General features: G+C 53.2%; 1 protein-coding gene across 2 annotated transcripts; it reads left to right on the top strand.

The window, feature by feature from the left end:
• The first annotated feature begins 6,902 nt into the window (after window positions 1-6,902).
• Window positions 6,903-25,237, top strand: zmynd15 (zinc finger, MYND-type containing 15). 2 transcript variants are annotated; one of them, XM_031898188.1, is made up of 14 exons: window positions 6,903-7,031; window positions 9,597-9,929; window positions 10,017-10,239; window positions 10,318-10,473; window positions 11,559-11,698; window positions 18,821-18,946; window positions 19,025-19,114; window positions 19,200-19,316; window positions 20,681-20,769; window positions 20,849-20,950; window positions 21,438-21,564; window positions 23,419-23,477; window positions 23,965-24,125; window positions 25,046-25,237. In XM_031898188.1, exons 2-14 carry the CDS (start codon window positions 9,602-9,604, stop codon window positions 25,191-25,193), a joined length of 1,866 nt encoding a protein of 621 aa, XP_031754048.1. In that variant the 5' UTR covers window positions 6,903-7,031; window positions 9,597-9,601; the 3' UTR covers window positions 25,194-25,237. The 2 variants fall into 2 exon arrangements, with proteins under 2 accessions (XP_031754048.1, XP_031754047.1); XM_031898187.1 differs by having other exon boundaries at window positions 6,937-7,031; window positions 9,600-9,929.
• Window positions 25,238-27,303: the final 2,066 nt, after the last annotated feature.

Raw genomic sequence — 27,303 nt, 5'->3', positions numbered from 1 at the left:
GATCCATCCGTAGGCTCATTACATATGGGAACCGTACCCCGGCCCAGCTAGGTGGTATGATCCATGTGTAGGCTCATTACATATGGGAACCGTACCCCGGCCCAGCTAGGTGGTATGATCCATCTGTAGGCTAATTACATATGGGAACCGTACCCCGGCCCAGCTAGGTGGTATGATCCATCCGTAGGCTAATTACATATGGGAACCGTACCCCGGCCCAGCTAGGTGGTATGATCCATCCGTAGGCTAATTACATATGGGAACCGTACCCCGGCCCAGCTAGGTGGTATGATCCATCCGTAGGCTAATTACATATAGAAACTGTACCCCGGCCCAGCTAGGTGGTATGATCCATCCGTAGGCTAATTACATATAGAAACTGTACCCCGGCCCAGCTAGGTGGTATGATCCATCCATTGGCTAATTACATATGGGAACTGTACCCCGGCCCAGCTAGGTGGTATGATCCATCCGTAGTCTAATTACATATGGGAACCGTACCCCGGCCCAGCTAGGTGGTATGATCCATCCATAGGCTAATTACATATAGAAACTGTACCCCGGCCCAGCTAGGTGGTATGATCCATCCATTGGCTAATTACATATGGGAACTGTACCCCGGCCCAGCTAGGTGGTATGATCCATCCGTAGGCTAATTACATATAGAAACTGTACCCCGGCCCAGCTAGGTGGTATGATCCATCCATTGGCTAATTACATATGGGAACTGTACCCCGGCCCAGCTAGGTGGTATGATCCATCCGTAGGCTAATTACATATAGAAACTGTACCCCGGCCCAGCTAGGTGGTATGATCCATCCGTAGGCTCATTACATATGGGAACCGTACCCCGGCCCAGCTAGGTGGTATGATCCATGTGTAGGCTCATTACATATGGGAACCGTACCCCGGCCCAGCTAGGTGGTATGATCCATCTGTAGGCTAATTACATATGGGAACCGTACCCCGGCCCAGCTAGGTGGTATGATCCATCCGTAGGCTAATTACATATAGAAACTGTACCCCGGCCCAGCTAGGTGGTATGATCCATCCATTGGCTAATTACATATGGGAACCGTACCCCGGCCCAGCTAGGTGGTATGATCCATCCGTAGGCTAATTACATATAGAAACTGTACCCCGGCCCAGCTAGGTGGTATGATCCATCCATTGGCTAATTACATATGGGAACCGTACCCCGGCCCAGCTAGGTGGTATGATCCATCCATTGGCTAATTACATATGGGAACTGTACCCCGGCCCAGCTAGGTGGTATGATCCATCCATTGGCTAATTACATATGGGAACTGTACCCCGGCCCAGCTAGGTGGTATGATCCATCCGTAGGCTCATTACATATGGGAACCGTACCCCGGCCCAGCTAGGTGGTATGATCCATCTGTAGGCTAATTACATATGGGAACCGTACCCCGGCCCAGCTAGGTGGTATGATCCATCCGTAGTCTAATTACATATGGGAACCGTACCCCGGCCCAGCTAGGTGGTATGATCCATCCGTAGGCTAATTACATATGGGAACTGTACCCCGGCCCAGCTAGGTGGTATGATCCATCCATTGGCTAATTACATATGGGAACTGTACCCCGGCCCAGCTAGGTGGTATGATCCATCCGTAGGCTAATTACATATGGGAACCGTACCCCGGCCCAGCTAGGTGGTATGATCCATCTGTAGGCTAATTACATATGGGAACCGTACCCCGGCCCAGCTAGGTGGTATGATCCATCCGTAGTCTAATTACATATGGGAACCGTACCCCGGCCCAGCTAGGTGGTATGATCCATCCATAGGCTAACTACATATAGAAACTGTACCCCGGCCCAGCTAGGTGGTATGATCCATCCGTAGGCTAATTACATATGGGAACCGTACCCCGGCCCAGCTAGGTGGTATGATCCATCCGTAGGCTAATTACATATAGAAACTGTACCCCGGCCCAGCTAGTTGGTATGATCCATCCATTGGCTAATTACATATGGGAACCGTACCCCGGCCCAGCTAGGTGGTATGATCCATCCATTGGCTAATTACATATGGGAACTGTACCCCGGCCCAGCTAGGTGGTATGATCCATCCGTAGGCTAATTACATATGGGAACCGTACCCCGGCCCAGCTAGGTGGTATGATCCATCCATAGGCTAACTACATATAGAAACTGTACCCCGGCCCAGCTAGGTGGTATGATCCATCCATTGGCTAATTACATATGGGAACTGTACCCCGGCCCAGCTAGGTGGTATGATCCATCCGTAGGCTAATTACATATAGAAACTGTACCCCGGCCCAGCTAGGTGGTATGATCCATCCGTAGGCTAATTACATATAGAAACTGTACCCCGGCCCAGCTAGGTGGTATGATCCATCCGTAGGCTAATTACATATGGGAACCGTACCCGGGCCCAGCTAGGTGGTATGATCCATCCGTAGGCTCATTACATATGGGAACCGTACCCCGGCCCAGCTAGGTGGTATGATCCATGTGTAGGCTCATTACATATGGGAACCGTACCCCGGCCCAGCTAGGTGGTATGATCCATCTGTAGGCTAATTACATATGGGAACCGTACCCCGGCCCAGCTAGGTGGTATGATCCATCCGTAGGCTAATTACATATGGGAACCGTACCCCGGCCCAGCTAGGTGGTATGATCCATCCGTAGGCTAATTACATATGGGAACCGTACCCCGGCCCAGCTAGGTGGTATGATCCATCCGTAGGCTAATTACATATGGGAACTGTACCCCGGCCCAGCTAGGTGGTATGATCCATCCGTAGGCTAATTACATATAGAAACTGTACCCCGGCCCAGCTAGGTGGTATGATCCATCCATTGGCTAATTACATATGGGAACTGTACCCCGGCCCAGCTAGGTGGTATGATCCATCCGTAGTCTAATTACATATGGGAACCGTACCCCGGCCCAGCTAGGTGGTATGATCCATCCATAGGCTAATTACATATAGAAACTGTACCCCGGCCCAGCTAGGTGGTATGATCCATCCATTGGCTAATTACATATGGGAACTGTACCCCGGCCCAGCTAGGTGGTATGATCCATCCGTAGGCTAATTACATATAGAAACTGTACCCCGGCCCAGCTAGGTGGTATGATCCATCCATTGGCTAATTACATATGGGAACTGTACCCCGGCCCAGCTAGGTGGTATGATCCATCCGTAGGCTAATTACATATAGAAACTGTACCCCGGCCCAGCTAGGTGGTATGATCCATCCGTAGGCTCATTACATATGGGAACCGTACCCCGGCCCAGCTAGGTGGTATGATCCATGTGTAGGCTCATTACATATGGGAACCGTACCCCGGCCCAGCTAGGTGGTATGATCCATCTGTAGGCTAATTACATATGGGAACCGTACCCCGGCCCAGCTAGGTGGTATGATCCATCCGTAGGCTAATTACATATAGAAACTGTACCCCGGCCCAGCTAGGTGGTATGATCCATCCATTGGCTAATTACATATGGGAACCGTACCCCGGCCCAGCTAGGTGGTATGATCCATCCGTAGGCTAATTACATATAGAAACTGTACCCCGGCCCAGCTAGGTGGTATGATCCATCCATTGGCTAATTACATATGGGAACCGTACCCCGGCCCAGCTAGGTGGTATGATCCATCCATTGGCTAATTACATATGGGAACTGTACCCCGGCCCAGCTAGGTGGTATGATCCATCCATTGGCTAATTACATATGGGAACTGTACCCCGGCCCAGCTAGGTGGTATGATCCATCCGTAGGCTCATTACATATGGGAACCGTACCCCGGCCCAGCTAGGTGGTATGATCCATCTGTAGGCTAATTACATATGGGAACCGTACCCCGGCCCAGCTAGGTGGTATGATCCATCCGTAGTCTAATTACATATGGGAACCGTACCCCGGCCCAGCTAGGTGGTATGATCCATCCGTAGGCTAATTACATATGGGAACTGTACCCCGGCCCAGCTAGGTGGTATGATCCATCCATTGGCTAATTACATATGGGAACTGTACCCCGGCCCAGCTAGGTGGTATGATCCATCCGTAGGCTAATTACATATGGGAACCGTACCCCGGCCCAGCTAGGTGGTATGATCCATCTGTAGGCTAATTACATATGGGAACCGTACCCCGGCCCAGCTAGGTGGTATGATCCATCCGTAGTCTAATTACATATGGGAACCGTACCCCGGCCCAGCTAGGTGGTATGATCCATCCATAGGCTAACTACATATAGAAACTGTACCCCGGCCCAGCTAGGTGGTATGATCCATCCATAGGCTAACTACATATAGAAACTGTACCCCGGCCCAGCTAGTTGGTATGATCCATCCATAGGCTAACTACATATAGAAACTGTACCCCGGCCCAGCTAGTTGGTATGATCCATCCATTGGCTAATTACATATGGGAACCGTACCCCGGCCCAGCTAGGTGGTATGATCCATCCATAGGCTAACTACATATAGAACTGTACCCCGGCCCAGCTAGTTGGTATGATCCATCCATTGGCTAATTACATATGGGAACCGTACCCCGGCCCAGCTAGGTGGTATGATCCATCCGTAGGCTAATTACATATGGGAACCGTACCCCGGCCCAGCTAGGTGGTATGATCCATCCGTAGTCTAATTACATATGGGAACCGTACCCCGGCCCAGCTAGGTGGTATGATCCATCCGTAGGCTAACTACATATAGAAACTGTACCCCGGCCCAGCTAGGTGGTATGATCCATCCGTAGGCTAATTACATATGGGAACCGTACCCCGGCCCAGCTAGGTGGTATGATCCATCCATTGGCTAATTACATATGGGAACCGTACCCCGGCCCAGCTAGGTGGTATGATCCATCCGTAGGCTAATTACATATGGGAACTGTACCCCGGCCCAGCTAGGTGGTATGATCCATCCGTAGGCTCATTACATATGGGAACCGTACCCCGGCCCAGCTAGGTGGTATGATCCATCCGTAGGCTAATTACATATAGAAACTGTACCCCGGCCCAGCTAGGTGGTATGATCCATCCATTGGCTAATTACATATGGGAACCGTACCCCGGCCCAGCTAGGTGGTATGATCCATCTGTAGGCTAATTACATATGGGAACCGTACCCCGGCCCAGCTAGGTGGTATGATCCATCCGTAGGCTAATTACATATGGGAACCGTACCCCGGCCCAGCTAGGTGGTATGATCCATCCGTAGGCTAATTACATATGGGAACCGTACCCCGGCCCAGCTAGGTGGTATGATCCATCCGTGGGCTAATTACATATAGAAACTGTACCCCGGCCCAGCTAGGTGGTATGATCCATCCGTAGGCTAATTACATATGGGAACCGTACCCCGGCCCAGCTAGGTGGTATGATCCATCCGTGGGCTAATTACATATAGAAACTGTACCCCGGCCCAGCTAGGTGGTATGATCCATCCGTAGGCTAATTACATATGGGAACCGTACCCGGGCCCAGCTAGGTGGTATGATCCATCCATTGGCTAATTACATATGGGAACTGTACCCCGGCCCAGCTAGGTGGTATGATCCATCCATTGGCTAATTACATATGGGAACCGTACCCCGGCCCAGCTAGGTGGTATGATCCATGTGTAGGCTCATTACATATGGGAACCGTACCCCGGCCCAGCTAGGTGGTATGATCCATCCGTAGGCTAATTACATATGGGAACCGTACCCCGGCCCAGCTAGGTGGTATGATCCATCCGTAGGCTAATTACATATGGGAACCGTACCCCGGCCCAGCTAGGTGGTATGATCCATCCGTAGTCTAATTACATATGGGAACCGTACCCCGGCCCAGCTAGGTGGTATGATCCATCTGTAGGCTAATTACATATGGGAACCGTACCCCGGCCCAGCTAGGTGGTATGATCCATCCGTAGGCTAATTACATATGGGAACCGTACCCCGGCCCAGCTAGGTGGTATGATCCATCCGTAGTCTAATTACATATGGGAACCGTACCCCGGCCCAGCTAGGTGGTATGATCCATCCGTAGGCTCATTACACACACCTTGTGCAGCGGCCCCGCCAAAATGGTCCCAATTGGGCCCCATAGTTTATAAGACCGGCCCTCCAAACAGACCCTGCCCCATACAGGGGCAGAAGTACAATTATAGACTGTTCCCTTTATTTTACTCTGCTAATTGCCCCTCTGCCAGTGCCTTTGCTCATCCTTGGGGTAACATGGTTATAGGGCACCCCAAGATGGACCACTCTGGGAGGCATCTTTTGGGCATGAGGGGCTTCTCTGGGTGATGGGATTGCCCTGCGACACCCCCTGTATATATTGAGTTACTTGCCCCCCCGGGTTGCCAGCTGTTCCCAACAAAGGGCAAGTAAATTACAACAATGGAAAGCAATATTTTCTGCCCTACAGGTATGTGGGTAAATTATAAATGGAGTGGAGGGGTTTGGCCAGGCTTGTCCGCTTCTCTCAGCCAATCAGGAGCCTGATCTCTCCCTTGATTTGTGAGTGGTTCCCACGCTGCCGGGCTTTTCCTTGCACTCTGGGTGGGGCATTGTGAATGAGGCCCCATGTCTTCTGCCCCCGGCCCTGCCATTGGTCACCGCAGATCCTGGACCTGCCAAATGAATGCATGGCTGCCTGTGCTGTATTCATTAGGGGTAGCCTGGGGGCAAATACCCTACTCCCCCCCCCTCCCACCTAGCACCCACACATGTCCCTAGCAAGGTTGTTAGGGGCATTAGGGCAACTGGGCACTTTCTGTGCATTGATGGGAATGGAAATGGGGCAGAGGGGGCAAAGGTCCATATCATGGATATGGTGCTACTGCTTTGCATTATGGGCCCCTACAGTTGGGCCCCTGTGAAGACGGCCTGGTCCATTGGTAGAACTGCTCACAGTCTGACAAGACCCCCCCTGCTGCAGTCAAAGTTGGTACAGTCCGAAAAGTACTGACCCCCCCGACTAACGGAAATAACTTCAACTTTCTCTGCTGCCAACGGGCATTTTACTCACTGAGTAAGTACAAGCTGTATACCCACAGTGTGTATATATATATATACGGTATATAGGGCCCAGAGAGACATGCCTAGAGAGAGTGTTAGAGAGACTGACACACACAGAGAGACATGCCTAGAGAGAGTGTTAGAGAGACTGACACACACAGAGAGAGACATGCCTAGAGAGAGTGTTAGAGAGACTGACACAGACACACACAGAGAGACGTGCCTAGAGAGAGTGTTAGAGAGACTGACACAGAAACACACAGAGAGATGTACCTAGAGAGAGTGTTAGAGAGACTGACACAGACACACAGAGAGAGACATGCCTAGAGAGAGTGTTAGAGAGACTGACACACAGAGAGAGACGTGCCTAGAGAGAGTGTTAGAGAGACTGACACACATAGAGAGACATGCCTAGAGAGAGTGTTAGAGAGACTGACACACAGAGAGAGACATGCCTAGAGAGAGTGTTAGAGAGACTGACACACATAGAGAGACATGCCTAGAGAGAGTGTTAGAGAGACTGACACACACAGAGAGACATGCCTAGAGAGAGTGTTAGAGAGACTGACACACATAGAGAGACATGCCTAGAGAGAGTGTTAGAGAGACTGACACACATAGAGAGACATGCCTAGAGAGAGTGTTAGAGAGACTGACACACAGAGAGAGACATGCCTAGAGAGAGTGTTAGAGAGACTGACACACACAGAGAGACATGCCTAGAGAGAGTGTTAGAGAGACTGACACACACAGAGAGACATGCCTAGAGAGAGTGTTAGAGAGACTGACACACAGAGAGAGACATGCCTAGAGAGAGTGTTAGAGAGACTGACACACAGAGAGAGACGTGCCTAGAGAGAGTGTTAGAGAGACTGACACACAGAGAGAGACATGCCTAGAGAGAGTGTTAGAGAGACTGACACACAGAGAGAGACATGCCTAGAGAGAGTGTTAGAGAGACTGACACACAGAGAGAGACGTGCCTAGAGAGAGTGTTAGAGAGACTGACACAGACACACACAGAGAGATGTACCTAGAGAGAGTGTTAGAGAGACTGACACAGACACACAGAGAGAGACATGCCTAGAGAGAGTGTTAGAGAGACTGACACACACAGAGAGACGTGCCTAGAGAGAGTGTTAGAGAGACTGACACAGACACACACAGAGAGATGTACCTAGAGAGAGTGTTAGAGAGACTGACACAGACACACAGAGAGAGACATGCCTAGAGAGAGTGTTAGAGAGACTGACACACAGAGAGAGACGTGCCTAGAGAGAGTGTTAGAGAGACTGACACACATAGAGAGACATGCCTAGAGAGAGTGTTAGAGAGACTGACACACAGAGAGAGACATGCCTAGAGAGAGTGTTAGAGAGACTGACACACATAGAGAGACATGCCTAGAGAGAGTGTTAGAGAGACTGACACACACAGAGAGACATGCCTAGAGAGAGTGTTAGAGAGACTGACACACATAGAGAGACATGCCTAGAGAGAGTGTTAGAGAGACTGACACACAGAGAGAGACATGCCTAGAGAGAGTGTTAGAGAGACTGACACACACAGAGAGACATGCCTAGAGAGAGTGTTAGAGAGACTGACACACACAGAGAGACATGCCTAGAGAGAGTGTTAGAGAGACTGACACACAGAGAGATGTGCCTAGAGAGAGTGTTAGAGAGACTGACACACAGAGAGAGACATGCCTAGAGAGAGTGTTAGAGAGACTGACACACAGAGAGATGTGCCTAGAGAGAGTGTTAGAGAGACTGACACACAAAGAGATGTGCCTAGAGAGAGTGTTAGAGAGACTGACACACATAGAGAGACATGCCTAGAGAGAGTGTTAGAGAGACTGACACACAGAGAGAGACATGCCTAGACAGAGTGTTAGAGAGACTGACACACAGAGAGAGACATGCCTAGAGAGAGTGTTAGAGAGACTGACACACAGAGAGAGACATGCCTAGAGAGAGTGTTAGAGAGACTGACACACATAGAGTGACATGCCTAGAGAGAGTGTTAGAGAGACTGACACACAGAGAGAGACATGCCTAGAGAGAGTGTTAGAGAGACTGACACACACAGAGAGACATGCCTAGAGAGAGTGTTAGAGAGACTGACACACAGAGAGAGACATGCCTAGAGAGAGTGTTAGAGAGACTGACACACAGAGAGAGACATGCCTAGAGAGAGTGTTAGAGAGACTGACACACAGAGAGAGACATGCCTAGAGAGAGTGTTAGAGAGACTGACACACAGAGAGAGACATGCCTAGAGAGAGTGTTAGAGAGACTGACACACAGAGAGAGACATGCCTAGAGAGAGTGTTAGAGAGACTGACACACAGAGAGAGACATGCCTAGAGAGAGCGTTAGAGAGACTGACACACACACACACAGAGAGACATGCCTTGAGAGAAAGAGACAGACAGAAGGACAGACAGACAGAGACATGCATCAGGGAGACAGACAATAGGGGGCTGATTTATTACACAGGGGGTACGTTCCCCATAGCAACCAATCAGCAATCATTTTTGATGACTCTGAGAGCTTTTCCCCCAATGTCCCCCCAGCAGGGATGGAGTTTAGCAGCGGGTACCAGGACCCCTTGCTGGAATTCTCCGAGGGGCTGCTGAGGTGGAGCTTGAGATATCTGATGGACAGGGGCCCCCGGGAGAGACTGGGCCTTTCCGCTCAGGAGTCGCAACTGGCGAGTCTGCCCTACGACAACGCGGTCTGGCTTCTGCACATCATACCCAATAGGGACCGTCCTTTGCGCCCCGTGGATCCCAAGCAACCAATCGCAAACGCCTTCTATGATGACGTCACTTGGCGCTTCCATGACCTCAATAACCTCACCGACCTCTGTGTGTGGGACCAGGGGCAAATGGGAGACAGGGAGGCAGGTAGGTGCTCCCTATGTTACACTGTCCCAGTACATCTACACTGGTCCTTACTGGAAACCAGTGATGGTAATGTGTCTTCTCTTCCAGACGGTCTCTGTAGGGTCCATTACTTGCTCATGGTGGCCGACGAGACTGGCAATCTGCTGGGCATGGACTTTGTGATGGCCGCTGGGCAAGAGAAGCAGACGGACCAGCAGATGTTGCCATTGAGGCTCTGCGAGCTCCTCTGTCAGTGCATGGAGAAGCCAATGGCAGGAGGGAGGCCGCGGAGGCCCAAGATGGTGGCCGTTGCCGACGCCAACCTGCACGCGTAAGTCTGGGCCATTCCTGTGGCACCGGTGCCCGGGCATCACATGGTACAAATATATATATAATGTCTCCCCTGCAGGTCTCTCTCCAGATTACTCACAAGCCTGGGGATCCACCTACAGGAGGCGCTCTTCCAAGACTGGACCCTCCATACAGATTTTATATTTTCCTCAAAAATGGCCCAAAAGTGCCACGTATGTAAAAAGCGGAGTTTTGAGACGCCAGTGAAAATCTGGTAAGTCAGAGGGGGGTATCAGGTTCAGTAACCAATCAGATGGGGGCCCCAGATAGAGTGTAAATGCCATGGGGGGGGGACCCGGTTACAGTAAGCAATCAGATGGGGGCGCCAGATACAGTATAAATGCCCAGGGGGGGTATCAGGTTCAGTAACCAATCAGATGGGGGCCCCAGATACAGTGTAAATGCCATGGGGGGGGACCCGGTTACAGTAAGCAATCAGATGGGGGCGCCAGATACAGTATAAATGCCCAGGGGGGGGACCCGGTTACAGTAAGCAATCAGATGGGGGCGCCAGATACAGTATAAATGCCCAGGGGGGTACCCGGTAACAGTAAGCAATCAGATGGGGGCGCCAGATACAGTATAAATGCCCAGGGGGGGTACCCGGTTACAGGGAGCAATCAGATGGGGGCGCCAGATACAGTATAAATGCCCAGGGGGGTACCCGGTTACAGGGAGCAATCAGATGGGGGCGCCAGATACAGTATAAATGCCCAGGGGGGGGACCCGGTTACAGGGAGCAATCAGATGGGGGCGCCAGATACAGTATAAATGCCCAGGGGGGGTACCCAGTTACAGTAAGCAAACAGATGGGGGCGCCAGATACAGTATAAATGCCCAGGGGGGGTACCCGGTAACAGTAAGCAATCAGATGGGGGCGCCAGATACAGTATAAATGCCCAGGGGGGGTACCCGGTTACAGGGAGCAATCAGATGGGGGCGCCAGATACAGTATAAATGCCCAGGGGGGTACCCGGTTACAGGGAGCAATCAGATGGGGGCGCCAGATACAGTATAAATGCCCAGGGGGGGTACCCAGTTACAGTAAGCAAACAGATGGGGGCGCCAGATACAGTATAAATGCCCAGGGGGGGGACCCGGTTACAGGGAGCAATCAGATGGGGGCGCCAGATACAGTATAAATGCCCAGGGGGGGGACCCGGTTACAGGGAGCAATCAGATGGGGGCGCCAGATACAGTATAAATGCCCAGGGGGGGTACCCGGTTACAGTAAGCAAACAGATGGGGGCGCCAGATACAGTATAAATTACCAGGGTTTTCCTTCTTTCCCCCCCCCAGTGGGAGGTGCCAGGCCGCATTGTACTGCTCAGACAGGTGCCGGAGCTCAGACAGTGGGCACCAGAGTAGTTGCGCCCTGATGCAGGAATGCATGGAGCGTGAGGAGGAACTGGCCAATCACCCATTCCAGTTCAGCAAGGGTGAGTATGGGGGGGCACCAAGGGGCAATGGCCCCCAGACAGTCTCATTCTATCTGTGATGGCTCAGTCCATGGAACCTTCCATTATAATGATCCCAGTCTGCCCATGATGGCCTTTCCCCTCCCTCCCAGTCTGCCCATGATGGTCCTTCCCTTCCCTCCCAGTCTGTCCATGATGGTCCTTCCCCTCCCTCCCAGTCTGTCCATGATGGTCCTTCCCCTCCCTCCCAGTCTGTCCATGATGGTCCTTCCCTTCCCTCCCAGTCAGTCCATGATGGTCCTTCCCTTCCCTCCCAGTCTGTCCATGATGGTCCTTCCCCTCCCTCCCAGTCTGCCCATGATGTTCCTTCCCCTCTCTCCCTGTCTGTCCATGATGGTCCTTCCCCTCCCCCCCAGTCTGTCCATGATGGTCCTTCCCCTCTCTCCCAGTCTGTCTATGATATTCCTTCCCCTCTCTCCCAGTCTGCCCATGATGGTCCTTCCCCTCCCTCCCAGTCTGCCCATGATGGTCCTTCCCTTCCCTCCCAGTCTGTCCATGATGGTCCTTCCCTTCCCTCCCAGTCTGTCCATGATGGTCCTTCCCCTCCCTCCCAGTCTGTCCATGATGGTCCTTCCCCTCCCTCCCAGTCTGTCCATGATGGTCCTTCCCTTCCCTCCCAGTCAGTCCATGATGGTCCTTCCCTTCCCTCCCAGTCTGTCCATGATGGTCCTTCCCCTCCCTCCCAGTCTGCCCATGATGGTCCTCCCTTTCCCTCCCAGTCTGCCCATGATGTTCCTTCCCCTCTCTCCCTGTCTGTCCATGATGGTCCTTCCCCTCCCCCCCAGTCTGTCCATGATGGTCCTTCCCCTCTCTCCCAGTCTGCCCATGATGGTCCTTCCCTTCCCTCCCAGTCTGCCCATGATGGTCCTTCCCCTCTCTCCCAGTCTGCCCATGATGGTCCTTCCCTTCCCTCCCTGTCTGTCCATGATGGTCCTTCCCCTCCCCCCCAGTCTGTCCATGATGGTCCTTCCCCTCCCCCCCAGTCTGTCCATGATGGTCCTTCCCCTCCCCCCCAGTCTGTCCATGATGTTCCTTCCCCTCTCTCCCAGTCTGTCTATGATGGTCCTTCCCCTCTCTCCCAGTCTGCCCATGATGGTCCTTCCCCTCCCTCCCTGTCTGTCCATGATGGTCCTTCCCCTCCCCCCCAGTCTGTCCATGATGGTCCTTCCCCTCCCCCCCAGTCTGTCCATGATGGTCCTTCCCCTCTCTCCCAGTCTGCCCATGATGGTCCTTCCCCTCCCTCCCTGTCTGTCCATAGTTACATAGTTACATAGTTACATAGGGTTGAAAAAAGACCATTGTCCATCAAGTTCAACCCATCCGAGTAAACCCAGCACACCTAACCCACACCTACCAATCTATACACTCACATACATAAACTATATATATACACCCACTAGTACTAACTGTAGATATTAGTATCACAATAGCCTTGGGTATTCTGATTGTTCAAAAACTCATCCAGGCCCCTCTTATAGGCATTAACAGAATCTGCCATTACCCCATCACTAGGGGCATTCCCCAACCCCCTCACTGCCCTCACCGTGAGGAACCCCCTACCCAACATCCCCCGGCAGGGCATTCCCCAACCCCCTCACTGCCCTCACCGTGAGGAACCCCCTACCCAACATCCCCCGGCAGGGCATTCCCCAACCCCCTCACTGCCCTCACCGTGAGGAACCCCCTACCCAACATCCCCCGGCAGGGCATTCCCCAACCCCCTCACTGCCCTCACCATGAGGAACCCCCTACCCAACATCCCCCGGCAGGGCATTCCCCAACCCCCTCACTGCCCTCACCGTGAGGAACCCCTACCCGACACCCCCGGCAGGGCATTCCCCAACCCCCTCACTGCCCTCACCGTGAGGAACCCCCTACCCAACATCCCCCGGCAGGGCATTCCCCAACCCCCTCACTGCCCTCACCGTGAGGAACCCCCTACCCAACATCCCCCGGCAGGGCATTCCCAACCCCCTCACTGCCCTCACCGTGAGGAACCCCCTACCCAACATCCCCCGGCAGGGCATTCCCCAACCCCCTCACTGCCCTCACCATGAGGAACCCCCTACGCTGCTTCAAATGGAAGCTCCGTTCCTCTAATCTATAGGGGGGGCCTCTGGTGCGCTGATTGTTTTTATGGGAAAAAAGAACATCCCCCAACTGCCTATAATCCCCTCTAATGTACTTGTACAGAGTAATCATGTCCCCTCGCAAGCGCCTCTTTTCCAGAGAAAACAACCCCAACCCTGACAGTCTCACCTCATAGTTTAACCCTTCCATCCCCTTTACCAGTTTAGTTGCAGTCTCTGCACTCTCTCCAGCTCATTAATATCCTTCTTAAGGACTGGAGCCCAAAACTGCCCCCCATACTCACTGTTACTGCCCCATACTCACTGTTACTGCCCCCCATACTCACTGTTACTGCCCCCATACTCACTGTTACTGCCCCCCATACTCACTGTTACTGCCCCCCCATACTCACTGTCACTGCCCCCCATACTCACTGTTACTGCCCCCCATACTCACTGTTACTGCCCCCATACTCACTGTTACTGCCCCCCATACTCACTGTTACTGCCCCCCATACTCACTGTTACTGCCCCCCCATACTCACTGTTACTGCCCCCATACTCACTGTAACTGCCCCCCCATACTCACTGTTACTGCCCCCCATACTCAGGGTGAGGCCTTACCAGGGACCTATAAAGCGGCAAAATTATGTTCTCATCCCTTGAGTCAATGCCCTTTTTTATACAAGACAGCACTTTATTTGCTTTAGTAGCCACAGAATGACACTGCCTGGAATTAGACAACTTGTTATCAACAAAAACCCCCAGATCCTTCTCCATTAAGGAAACCCCCAACTCACTACCATTCAGTAGATAGTTTGCGTTTATATTATTCCTACCAATGTGCATAACTTTGCACTTATCAACATTGAACCTCATTTCCCAGTTTGCTGCCCAGTTATCTAATTTTGTCAAATCGCTCTGCAAAGCGGCACATCCTGCATGGAACTTATAGTTTTGCATAATTTAGTGTCATCAGCAAAAATAGAAACAATACTGTCTATGCCCCCCTCCAGGGCATTAATAAACAAGTTAAAAAGCAAAGGCCCAAGGACTGACCCCTGCGGTACCCACTAACCACACTGGTCCAATTAGAAAATGTTCCATTTACCCCCACTCTTTGTACTCTATCCTTCAGCCAGTTCTCTATCCAATTACAAATATTATGTTCTAGGCCAATATTCCTTAATTTGATCATTAACCTTCTGTGAGGTACTGTATCAAACGCTTTAGCAAAGTCCAAGTAGATCCCATCCACTGCCATTCCAGCATCAAGGTTCCTACTCACCTCCTCATAAAAGGCAACTAAATTATTCTGGCAAGATCTGTTACGCATAAAACCATGCTGGCACAAACTAATAGTATTGTGAACTGCAATGTATTCAAGTACCCTATCCCTTATTACCCCTTCCAGAAGTTTTCCTACTACTGATGTCAGACTAACAGGCCTATAGTTTTCAGGCTGAGAACGGGATCCCTTTTTAAATAATGGCACCACATTAGCAATCCGCCAGTCTCTCGGCACCATGCCAGACCCCAATGAATCCTGAAAAATTAAGTGAAGAGGTTTGGCAATCACAGCGCTCAGCTCATTTAATACCCTGGGATGAATCCCATCCGGCCCTGGACCTTTGTTTACCTTTACATGTTCAAGTCTCTATTGAATTCCCTCCCGAGTGACCCATGCGTCAGTAGCTAAATTACTAGAACTGGGCATATTACAAGGGAAGCCTTCATTATCTGGCTCCTCAGATGTATAGACAGATGGAAAATAAGAGTTCAAAATTTCAGCTTTTTCCCCGTTCTCATCAACCAACGTACCCCCCCGTGATAATAAAGTTCCCACCCCTTCTTGCTTCATTTTTTTACTATTCACATAATTAAAAAATAATTTTGGAATCTTTTTACTCCAAGCAGCAATATCCCTTTCCATCTCTATTTTAGCTGCCTGATAGCTTTTTTGCTGCTTTATTTGCCCCCTTGTACCTGATGAAAGCCCCAGCTGCCCCAGCTAACTTGAATGCTTTAAAAGCAGGTTTTTTCTTACCAACCTCGACAATAACACTTTTATTCAGCCATAAAGGTTTTGCTTTGCGATGCCTCTCCTTGCTTACAAGGGGGATATACTGTTGTGTATACCTGCAAAGCAATGTTTTAAAGATGTTCCATTTTCCTTCTGTGTCTAACCCCATGAAAAGCCTTTCCCAGTTGACACATTGCAGAGATGCCCTTAAACTGGCAAAGTCTGCACGTCTAAAATTGAGTGTTTTAGTTACTCCCTTATAGAGCTGTCTCTGCAGCATTATCTCAAAGGAGACCATGTTGGGATCACTGTTCCCCAAATGCCCCCCCACACAAATGTTAGAGATGAGTTCAGTATTATTAGATATCACCAGGTCCAAAATAGCGTCATTCCGAGTAGGTTCTTGAACCGCCTGAAATAAAAAGTTGTCATTTAGCATATTTACAAACCTACTAGCTGTTTCTGACTGAGCCCCCCCATTACTCCAGTCAGTGCCGGATAATTAAAGTCCCCCATAATAACAACTTGACCCAGTTTTGAAGCCCCCTCCATTTGCAACAATAGCTGGGCCTCATCCCCCTCATCTATACGGGGGGTTTATAACATACACCAATGATCATTTTCTTTGTGACCTTCAGCCCTACTGAAATTTCTACCCAAAGAGATTCAACGTTTTCATTGGTAATGTCTTTATTACATGGCTTTAAATCTGACTTTACGTAAAGACAAACCCCTCCACCCTTTTTAATCTCTCTGTCCCTCCTAAAAAGTGTATACCCATTTAAATTCACTGCCCAGTCGCATTTTTCATCCCACCAGGTCTCAGTGATACCTATTAAGTCATAATTTTCAATACATGCAATAGCCTGCAGCTCCCCTATTTTTCCCGACAAGCTACGCGCATTAGCCAGCATGCAGCGGAGATTACTACTTCTTCCTCTACAGCTTACATTAGCTAAAGGACAGTTATAGCTAAGGTGAAAATTAGTCTGTTTCCCTTGTAACAATGGAAGCTCCTTATCTGATAAACTATATGCCCCCCTCACTCCTCCCCCACAACCCTTTACTGGTCCCACTGCCCCATCTACACTAGCTCTCCCATAAGAATCTAGCTTACCAACCCCCCCCTTGTCCATGATGGCCTTTCCCCTCCCTCCCAGTCTGCCCATGATGGCCCTTCCCCTCTCTCCCAGTGTGCCCATGATGGCCCTTCCCCTCTCTCCCAGTCTGTCCATGATGGTCCTTCCCCTCCCTCCCAGTCTGTCCATGATGGTCCTTCCCCTCCCTCCCAGTCTGTCCATGATGGTCCTTCCCTTCCCTCCCAGTCAGTCCATGATGGTCCTTCCCTTCCCTCCCAGTCTGTCCATGATGGTCCTTCCCCTCCCTCCCAGTCTGCCCATGATGGTCCTCCCTTTCCCTCCCAGTCTGCCCATGATGTTCCTTCCCCTCTCTCCCTGTCTGTCCATGATGGTCCTTCCCCTCCCCCCCAGTCTGTCCATGATGGTCCTTCCCCTCTCTCCCAGTCTGTCTATGATGTTCCTTCCCCTCTCTCCCAGTCTGCCCATGATGGTCCTTCCCCTCCCTCCCAGTCTGCCCATGATGGTCCTTCCCTTCCCTCCCAGTCTGTCCATGATGGTCCTTCCCTTCCCTCCCAGTCTGTCCATGATGGTCCTTCCCCTCCCTCCCAGTTTGTCCATGATGGTCCTTCCCCTCCCTCCCAGTCTGTCCATGATGGTCCTTCCCTTCCCTCCCAGTCAGTCCATGATGGTCCTTCCCTTCCCTCCCAGTCTGTCCATGATGGTCCTTCCCCTCCCTCCCAGTCTGCCCATGATGGTCCTCCCTTTCCCTCCCAGTCTGCCCATGATGTTCCTTCCCCTCTCTCCCTGTCTGTCCATGATGGTCCTTCCCCTCCCCCCCAGTCTGTCCATGATGGTCCTTCCCCTCTCTCCCAGTCTGCCCATGATGGTCCTTCCCCTCTCTCCCAGTCTGCCCATGATGGTCCTTCCCTTCCCTCCCAGTCTGTCCATGATGGTCCTTCCCCTCCCTCCCTGTCTGTCCATGATGGTCCTTCCCCTCCCCCCCAGTCTGTCCATGATGGTCCTTCCCCTCCCCCCCAGTCTGTCCATGATGGTCCTTCCCCTCCCCCCCAGTCTGTCCATGATGTTCCTTCCCCTCTCTCCCAGTCTGTCTATGATGGTCCTTCCCCTCTCTCCCAGTCTGCCCATGATGGTCCTTCCCCTCCCTCCCTGTCTGTCCATGATGGTCCTTCCCCTCCCCCCAGTCTGTCCATGATGGTCCTTCCCCTCCCCCCCAGTCTGTCCATGATGGTCCTTCCCCTCCCCCCAGTCTGTCCATGATGTTCCTTCCCCTCTCTCCCAGTCTGTCTATGATGGTCCTTCCCCTCTCTCCCAGTCTGCCCATGATGGTCCTTCCCCTCCCTCCCTGTCTGTCCATGATGGTCCTTCCCCTCCCCCCCAGTCTGTCCATGATGGTCCTTCCCCTCTCTCCCAGTCTGCCCATGATGGTCCTTCCCCTCCCTCCCTGTCTGTCCATGATGGCCTTTCCCCTCCCTCCCAGTCTGCCCATGATGGCCCTTCCCCTCTCTCCCAGTCTGTCCATGATGGTCCTTCCCCTCTCTCCCAGTCTGCCCATGATGGCCTTTCCCCTCCCTCCCAGTCTGCCCATGATGGCCCTTCCCCTCTCTCCCAGTCTGCCCATGATGGTCCTTCCCCTCTCTCCCAGTCTGCCCATGATGGTATCCCATTACCTGGGCTGACCCCTTCTTAGATGTTCCCAGTTTGCCCAGCCTTTCCTGGCCTGGGAAGGTCAATCTCTTACCAAAGTGCCACCTTCTCCACCTCCTGTTCTTCTACAAACCCATTCAGAGCCTCAGCCCACCAACTCCACCCTCCCGTAGTACTGGGGGTTCCTGCCCCAAGTTACCCTGCCCCATGCACCCCCTAATCCCCCTTTCCGCCTTCCCACCCCCAGAAGTGACCAGCCCTTGGTTTGACAAGGAGCGCTTCCTCTCGGCCCGCCAGCTTACTGGGGGCTACTGGTCATCGGAGAGCATCCACCATCACGCCCGAGGCCTCCTCCTGAAGAGGGATGGACAAGGTGAGGGCAATTCTTTCCTTGCGATTCTATTGGCTGCTCACACCCCATCATTATCTCACATAGTCACATGTTCCACAGAACCTGAAGAAGAGAGACCAGAAGCCCTGATGGAGGACACGGACATTATGCTGAGAGACTACCCTACGGAAGGTCCCAAGAACATCTTAGGTGGGTACAGTCCCACCCTGCCCCACCCACTAGGAAACTCATTCTTATTGGTCAATAAATGACTCCTCAAACCCTCGCTCCACAGGGACATGGAAGGAGTATTATGAGTGGAGGAATCTCAGTCTGGATAATCCAATCGCTGCCCTTCTCTCCTACCCCCTCACTATATACCACGTCATCTCCAGCCTCCTCCCTCAGCACTGTGAGTATAAGCTCCGCCCTCATATTTATCCAATCAGAGGGAGGGGTCACTGACCCTATAACTTATAGGCACCCTGTGTGTGAGACACACCCCCTTATCCCATCAGAGGGAGGGGTCACTGACCCTATAACTTATAGGCACCCTGTGTGTGAGACTCACCCCCTTATCCCATCAGAGGGAGGGGTCACTGACCCTATAACTTATAGGCACCCTGTGTGTGACACTCACCCCCTTATCCCATCAGAGGGAGGGGTCACTGACCCTATAACTTATAGGCACCCTGTGTGTGAGACTCACCCCCTTATCCCATCAGAGGGAGGGGTCACTGACCCTATAACTTATAGGCACCCTGTGTGTGAGACACCCCCTTATCCCATCAGAAGGAGGGGTCACTGACCCTATAACTTATAGGCACCCTGTGTGTGAGACTCACCCCCTTATCCCATCAGAGGGAGGGGTCACTGACCCTATAACTTATAGGCACCCTGTGTGTGAGACACCCCCTTATCCCATCAGAGGGAGGGGTCACTGACCCTATAACTTATAGGCACCCTGTGTGTGAGACTCACCCCCTTATCCCATCAGAGGGAGGGGTCACTGACCCTATAACTTATAGGCACCCTGTGTGTGAGACTCACCCCCTTATCCCATCAGAGGGAGGGGTCACTGACCCTATAACTTATAGGCACCCTGTGTGTGAGACACCCCCTTATCCCATCAGAGGGAGGGGTCACTGACCCTATAACTTATAGGCACCCTGTGTGTGAGACACACCCCCTTATCCCATCAGAGGGAGGGGTCACTGACCCTATAACTTATAGGCACCCTGTGTGTGAGACTCACCCCCTTATCCCATCAGAGGGAGGGGTCACTGACCCTATAACTTATAGGCACCCTGTGTGTGAGACACCCCCTTATCCCATCAGAAGGAGGGGTCACTGACCCTATAACTTATAGGCACCCTGTGTGTGAGACTCACCCCCTTATCCCATCAGAGGGAGGGGTCACTGACCCTATAACTTATAGGCACCCTGTGTGTGAGACTCACCCCCTTATCCCATCAGAGGGAGGGGTCACTGACCCTATAACTTATAGGCACCCTGTGTGTGAGACTCACCCCCTTATCCCATCAGAGGGAGGGGTCACTGACCCTATAACTTATAGGCACCCTGTGTGTGAGACTCACCCCCTTATCCCATCAGAGGGAGGGGTCACTGACCCTATAACTTATAGGCACCCTGTGTGTGAGACACACCCCCTTATCCCATCAGAGGGAGGGGTCACTGACCCTATAACTTATAGGCACCCTGTGTGTGAGACACCCCCTTATCCCATCAGTACATTAACCCTTAATGTCTCTCTAGTCCCCGCGCTGAATTTCCAGAAGAAGCAGACGCTTAGGATTCACATCATTGCAGGGAGACGGGAGTTTGAGCGCATCCTGCTATTCTGGGTAAGGGCCACACCGAGCCGGGGGGCCCCTGGGAATCCCTTTGACATGATGATTAATCTATTTGTGGGCATCTTGGCAGGAGCTGGCAGTGCTGATGCCACACCCCACTATAGAGCTGGTGTTTGTGGGGGAGGAGCTGCCCCCAGAGGAGGATGGGAGGAGCTTCATACTGCACAGGAAGGTAAGAAAGGGCGGAGGGTGGGGGTATCCTTCCAACTACGGGGGCATTTATCCCAAAAGTTCAAAATAAGCTTCATCTTTCTGAAAGTGAATTAGAAATGGTTACTCTGCTCGATCCCTCTCTCTGCAACTGTCTCTCTCTCTGCAACTGTCTCTCTCCATTCTCTCTTTATGCCGGAGTGGGAGTCAGATTTTGATTGACAGTTAGGTCTAATACAGCCTTGGGGGTTGCTGCTTTTGCTTTGAAGATGTATTAGAGCTCACTCTTTAGAAATAGTTGGCTCTGATGGAAACCCCGTCTCTCTACATGCAGGATTTGTGCCAGAGTCAGTTTTTTGAGTGAGCTCTAATACAGGAAAGCAGTGTTCCCGCCCCCCCAAAATATATATTAGACCTACCTGCAGGGTCAAAATGGGCCGCCGGGGAGTGTATTTCCTGGTACCCATGTGACTGTCTCTGCTTCCATGACCCCCATGTCTGTTCCACAGGGTCCCCAAGTGCAGCGTTCGGATCTGTCTGGTCCTGCAAAGGGCAAAGATGGCCGCCAGATTCACGTGAAGGTTCACGCCCACCAGTACCACTCCCTCCAGGCCGCCAAGCCCGACCTTATCCTAGGTAAGGGCCATTTTTATAGGGCATCTACTTCCAAGTGGGGGTAGAAAGTGGGCGGGTTAGGGTCGGGTGGGGGTAGAAAGTGGGCGGGTTAGGGTCGGGTGGGGGTAGAAAGAGGGCAGGTTAGGGTCGGGTGGGGGTAGAAAGAGGGTGGGGGTAGAAAGAGAGCGGGTTAGGGTCGGGTGGGGGTAGAAAGAGGGCGGGTTAGGGTCGGGTGGGGGTAGAAAGTGGGCGGGTTAGGGTCGGGTGGGGGTAGAAAGAGGGCAGGTTAGGGTCGGGTGGGGGTAGAAAGAGGGTGGGGGTAGAAAGAGAGCGGGTTAGGGTCGGGTGGGGGTAGAAAGAGAGCGGGTTAGGGTCGGGTGGGGGTAGAAAGTGGGCAGGTTAAGGTCGGGTGGGGGTAGAAAGTGGGCGGGTTAGGGTCAGGTGTGGGGAGAAAGTGGGCGGGTTAAGTGGGGGTAGAAAATGGGCGGGTTAGGGTCAAGTGGGCGGGTTAGGTGGGGGTAGAAAGAGGGCAGGTTAGGGTCGGGTGGGGGTAGAAAGAGGGCGGGTTAGGGTCGGGTGGGGGTAGAAAGAGGGTGGGGGTAGAAAGAGAGCAGGTTAGGGTCGGGTGGGGGTAGAAAGTGGGCGGGTTAGGGTCGGGTGGGGGTAGAAAGTGGGCGGGTTAGGGTCAGGTGTGGGTAGAAAGTGGGGCGGGTTAAGTGGGGGTAGAAAGTGGGCGGGTTAGGGGCGGGTAGGGGGTAGGGGCAGGTGGGGGTAGAAGTGGGCGGGTTAGGGGCAGGTGGGGGTAGAAAGTGGGCGGGTTTAGGGGCAGGTGGGGTAGAAAGTGGGCGGGTTAGGGGGGAAGGGGTGGGGGGGGTAGAAAATGGGCGGGTTAGGGGCAGGTGGGGGTAGAAAATGGGCGGGTTGGGGCAGGTGGGGGTAGAAAGTGGGCGGGTTAGGGGCAGGTGGGGGTAGAAAGTGGGCGGGTTAGGGGCAGGTGGGGGTAAAAAGTGGGCGGGTTAGGGGCAGGTGGGGGTAGAAGGTGGGCGGGTTGGGGCAGGTGGGGGTAGAAAGTGGCGGGTTAGGAGCAGGTGGGGGTAGAAAGTGGGCGGGTTAGGGGCAGGTGGGGGTAGAAAGTGGGCGGGTTGGGGCAGGTGGGGGTAGAAAGTGGGCGGGTTAGGGGCAGGTGGGGTAGAAAGTGGGCGGGTTAGGGGCAGGTGGGGGTAGAAAGTGGGCGGGTTAGGGGCAGGTGGGGGTAGAAAGTGGGCGGGTTAGGGGCAGGTGGGGGTAGAAAGTGGGCGGGTTGGGCAGGTGGGGTAGAAAGTGGGCGGGTTAGGGGCAGGTGGGGTAGAAAGTGGGCGGTTAGGGGCAGGTGGGGGTAGAAAGTGGGCGGGTTAGGGGCAGGTGGGGGTAGAAAGTGGGCGGGTTAGGGGCAGGTGGGGGTAGAAAGTGGGCGGGTTGGGGCAGGTGGGGGTAGAAAGTGGGCGGGTTAGGGGCAGGTGGGTAGAAAGTGGGCGGGTTAGGGGCAGGTGGGGGTAGAAAGTGGGCGGGTTAGGGGCAGGTGGGGGTAGAAAGTGGGCGGGTTAGGGGCAGGTGGGGTAGAAAGTGGGCGGGTTAGGGGCAGGTGGGGTAGAAAGTGGGCGGGTTAGGGGCAGGTGGGGGTAGAAAGTGGGCGGGTTAGGGGCAGGTGGGGGTAGAAAGTGGGCGGGTTGGGGCAGGTGGGGGTAGAAAGTGGGCGGGTTAGGGGCAGGTGGGGGTAGAAAGTGGGCGGGTTAGGGGCAGGTGGGGGTAGAAAGTGGGCGGGTTAGGGGCAGGTGGGGGTAGAAAGTGGGCGGGCCCCAATGAGAATCTGCCTGATCGTTGCACTTCCCTCTTCAGGGTTCAACCCCGGCTTCTGGCTGCACGACTCCTGGCTCAGCACCCTCCCCCGCATACAGGTAGGTGGTCTCTTCCCCTGTCAGTAGGTGGCGCCATTCCTGTGATACACTGACCCCCTCCAGAGATGTTATTTTGTGTCAGCTCCGCCCCCTGCAGGGTGACACAGACTGAAGGAACTATGTTGCTCCGCCCCTGCAGGGTGACACAGACTGAAGGAACTATGTTGCTCCGCCCCTGCAGGGTGACAGAATGGAGGAGCTATGTTGCTCCGCCCCCTGCAGGGTGACACATAGGGAAGATGTTGCTCCACCCCCTGCAGGGTGACACAGACTGAAGGAGCTATGTTGCTCTGCCCCCTGCAGGGTGACACATAGGGAAGATGTTGCTCCACCCCCTGCAGGGTGACACAGACTGAAGGAGCTATGTTGCTCCGCCCCCTGCAGGGTGACACATAGGGAAGGGTGTGGCTCCGCCCCCTGCAGGGTGACACATAGCCCCGCCCACCCTGTGGATACAGATAATAAGAGGCCATTTGTTCCCGTGTAGGCGCAGAAGGTGCCGGCGTATTTCTCCGAGTGCTCCCAGTACAGCTGCGGGGTGGATGCTCAGACTGTTCTCATGGCAACCGGCGGGGATATAACCCCGCCCACGCTCAACCCATTCCGCTCTCCCCTGAGGATCCCAGGCTCCGACAACTGCATGCCTTGGTACTGCGCCCCCTACTGACTCCTATGGGTACTCCTGCTCTGCCCCCTACTGACTCCTATGGGTACTCCTGCTCTGCCCCCTACTGACTCCTATGGGTACTCCTGCTCTGCCCCCTACCGACTCCTATGGTTACTCCTGCTCTGCCCCCTACCGACTCCTATGGGTACTCCTGCTCTGCCCCCTACCGACTCCTATGGGTACTCCTGCTCTGCCCCCTACCGACTCCTATGGTTACTCCTGCTCTGCCCCCTACTGACTCCTATGGGTACTCCTGCTCTGCCCCCTACCGACTCCTATGGTTACTCCTGCTCTGCCCCCTACCGACTCCTATGGGTACTCCTGCTCTGCCCCCTACTGACTCCTATGGGTACTCCTGCTCTGCCCCCTACTGACTCCTATGGGTACTCCTGCTCTGCCCCTACTGACTCCTATGGGTACTCCTGCTCTGCCCCCTACTGACTCCTATGGGTACTCCTGCTCTGCCCCCTACTGACTCCTATGGGTACTACTGCTCTGCCCCCTACTGACTCCTATGGGTACTACTGCTCTGCCCCCTACTGACTCCTATGGTTACTCCTGCTCTGCCCCCTACTGACTCCTATGGGTACTCCTGCTCTGCCCCCTACTGACTCCTATGGGTACTCCTGCTCTGCCCCCTACTGACTCCTATGGGTACTCCTGCTCTGCCCCCTACTGACTCCTCTGGGTACTCCTGCTCTGCCCCCTACTGACTCCTATGGGTACTACTGCTCTGCCCCCTACTGACTCCTATGGTTACTCCTGCTCTGCCCCCTACTGACTCCTCTGGGTACTCCTGCTCTGCCCCCTACTGACTCCTCTGGGTACTCCTGCTCTGCCCCCTGTGCTACTCACACTGCCCCCCCCCGTGCTAATGGATCTACCTCTTGTTGATGCGCAGGTACAATAACGCCTTCCTGTTCCACCTAATCCATAAGGAGACCAAACAGGGGCGGCACCCGGAGGCCCCCCGACTCGTCCTCGCTGACCCCCAAACTTGTAGGAAGAAGAAGAAGCAGCGACAGAAACAGTGCAAGAAGCGCAAATGAGATGCTGATCAGTAAATAAAGTATCAGATATTGTGGTGTAGGAACCCCACTGTGCTGTACTGGGGCAGACTGGGAAACCAACTGGGGTATCAGTGGGGGAGCACAGAGTAGAACAGGGGGAGCACCTAGTGGGACAGGCCTCATACTAGGGAAATATTCATGTTGTCCACTAGGAGGTGCTAGAGGTTCTACAGTTCCACTGTGATATCCCCAGTATCCTAAGCACTTCTACAGCAGTGATTGTTTGGGGTAACAGTCACCCCGCTGTAGTTCCAGGGGTACCCAGGGCACAAATAAGCACTCACCCCAAATCCCCCCCTAACTGGCCTTCAGGCTGGGCCCCCTTAGCCCATAACAAGGTTACAGATATATAGAAACATTGGGGTAACAGTCACCCCGCTATAGTTCCAGGGGTACCCAGGGCACAAATAAGCACTCACCCCAAATCCCCCCCTAACTGGCCTTCAGGCTGGGCCCCCTTAGCCCATAACAAGGTTACAGATATATAGAAACATTGGGGTAACAGTCACCCCGCTATAGTTCCAGGGGTACCCAGGGCACAAATAAGCACTCACCCCAAATCCCCCCCTAACTGGCCTTCAGGCTGGGCCCCCTTAGCCCATAACAAGGTTACAGATATATAGAAACATTGGGGTAACAGTCACCCCGCTATAGTTCCAGGGGTACCCAGGGCACAAATAAGCACTCACCCCAAATCCCCCCCTAACTGGCCTTCAGGCTGGGCCCCCTTAGCCCATAACAAGGTTACAGATATATAGAAACATTGGGGTAACAGTCACCCCGCTATAGTTCCAGGGGTACCCAGGGCACAAATAAGCACTCACCCCAAATCCCCCCCTAACTGGCCTTCAGGCTGGGCCCCCTTAGCCCATAACAAGGTTACAGATATATAGAAACATTGGGGTAACAGTCACCCCGCTATAGTTCCAGGGGTACCCAGGGCACAAATAAGCACTCACCCCAAATCCCCCCCTAACTGGCCTTCAGGCTGGGCCCCCTTAGCCCATAACAAGGTTACAGATATATAGAAACATTGGGGTAACAGTCACCCCGCTATAGTTCCAGGGGTACCCAGGGCACAAATAAGCACTCACCCCAAATCCCCCCCTAACTGGCCTTCAGGCTGGGCCCCCTTAGCCCATAACAAGGTTACAGATATATAGAAACATTGGGGTAACAGTCACCCCGCTATAGTTCCAGGGGTACCCAGGGCACAAATAAGCACTCACCCCAAATCCCCCCCTAACTGGCCTTCAGGCTGGGCCCCCTTAGCCCATAACAAGGTTACAGATATATAGAAACATTGGGGTAACAGTCACCCCGCTATAGTTCCAGGGGTACCCAGGGCACAAATAAGCACTCACCCCAAATCCCCCCCTAACTGGCCTTCAGGCTGGGCCCCCTTAGCCCATAACAAGGTTACAGATATATAGAAACATTGGGGTAACAGTCACCCCGCTATAGTTCCAGGGGTACCCAGGGCACAAATAAGCACTCACCCCAAATCCCCCCCTAACTGGCCTTCAGGCTGGGCCCCCTTAGCCCATAACAAGGTTACAGATATATAGAAACATTGGGGTAACAGTCACCCCGCTATAGTTCCAGGGGTACCCAGGGCACAAATAAGCACTCACCCCAAATCCCCCCTAACTGGCCTTCAGGCTGGGCCCCCTTAGCCCATAACAAGGTTACAGATATATAGAAACATTGGGGTAACAGTCACCCCGCTGTAGTTCCAGGGTACCCAGGGCACAAATAAGCACTCACCCCAAATCCCCCCCTAACTGGCCTTCAGGCTGGGCCCCCTTAGCCCATAACAAGGTTACAGATATATAGAAACATTGGGGTAACAGTCACCCCGCTGTAGTTCCAGGGGTACCCAGGGCACAAATAAGCCCCCAAATCCCCCCCTAACTGGCCTTCAGGCTGGGCCCCCTTAGCCCATAACAAGGTTACAGATATATAGAAACATTGGGGTAACAGTCACCCCGCTATAGTTCCAGGGGTACCCAGGGCACAAATAAGCACTCACCCCAAATCCCCCCCTAACTGGCCTTCAGGCTGGGCCCCCTTAGCCCATAACAAGGTT

The sequence above is a fragment of the Xenopus tropicalis genome, chromosome 3 (genome assembly GCF_000004195.4).
Source record: "Xenopus tropicalis strain Nigerian chromosome 3, UCB_Xtro_10.0, whole genome shotgun sequence".
Taxonomy (NCBI): Eukaryota; Metazoa; Chordata; class Amphibia; order Anura; family Pipidae; genus Xenopus; species Xenopus tropicalis.
This window is presented reverse-complemented; position numbering and strand designations above follow the sequence as displayed.

Bases quoted from the DNA above. Each gene is read 5' to 3' on its own strand.
- zmynd15 (XM_031898188.1), top strand. From the start codon at position 9,602: ATGGAGTTTAGCAGCGGGTACCAGGACCCCTTGCTGGAATTCTCCGAG. The intron at 10,240-10,317 runs GTAAGTCTGGGC...TCTCCCCTGCAG, and splicing joins GCCGACGCCAACCTGCACGC to GTCTCTCTCCAGATTACTCA. The intron at 23,478-23,964 runs GTAGGTGGTCTC...GTTCCCGTGTAG, and splicing joins GCACCCTCCCCCGCATACAG to GCGCAGAAGGTGCCGGCGTA.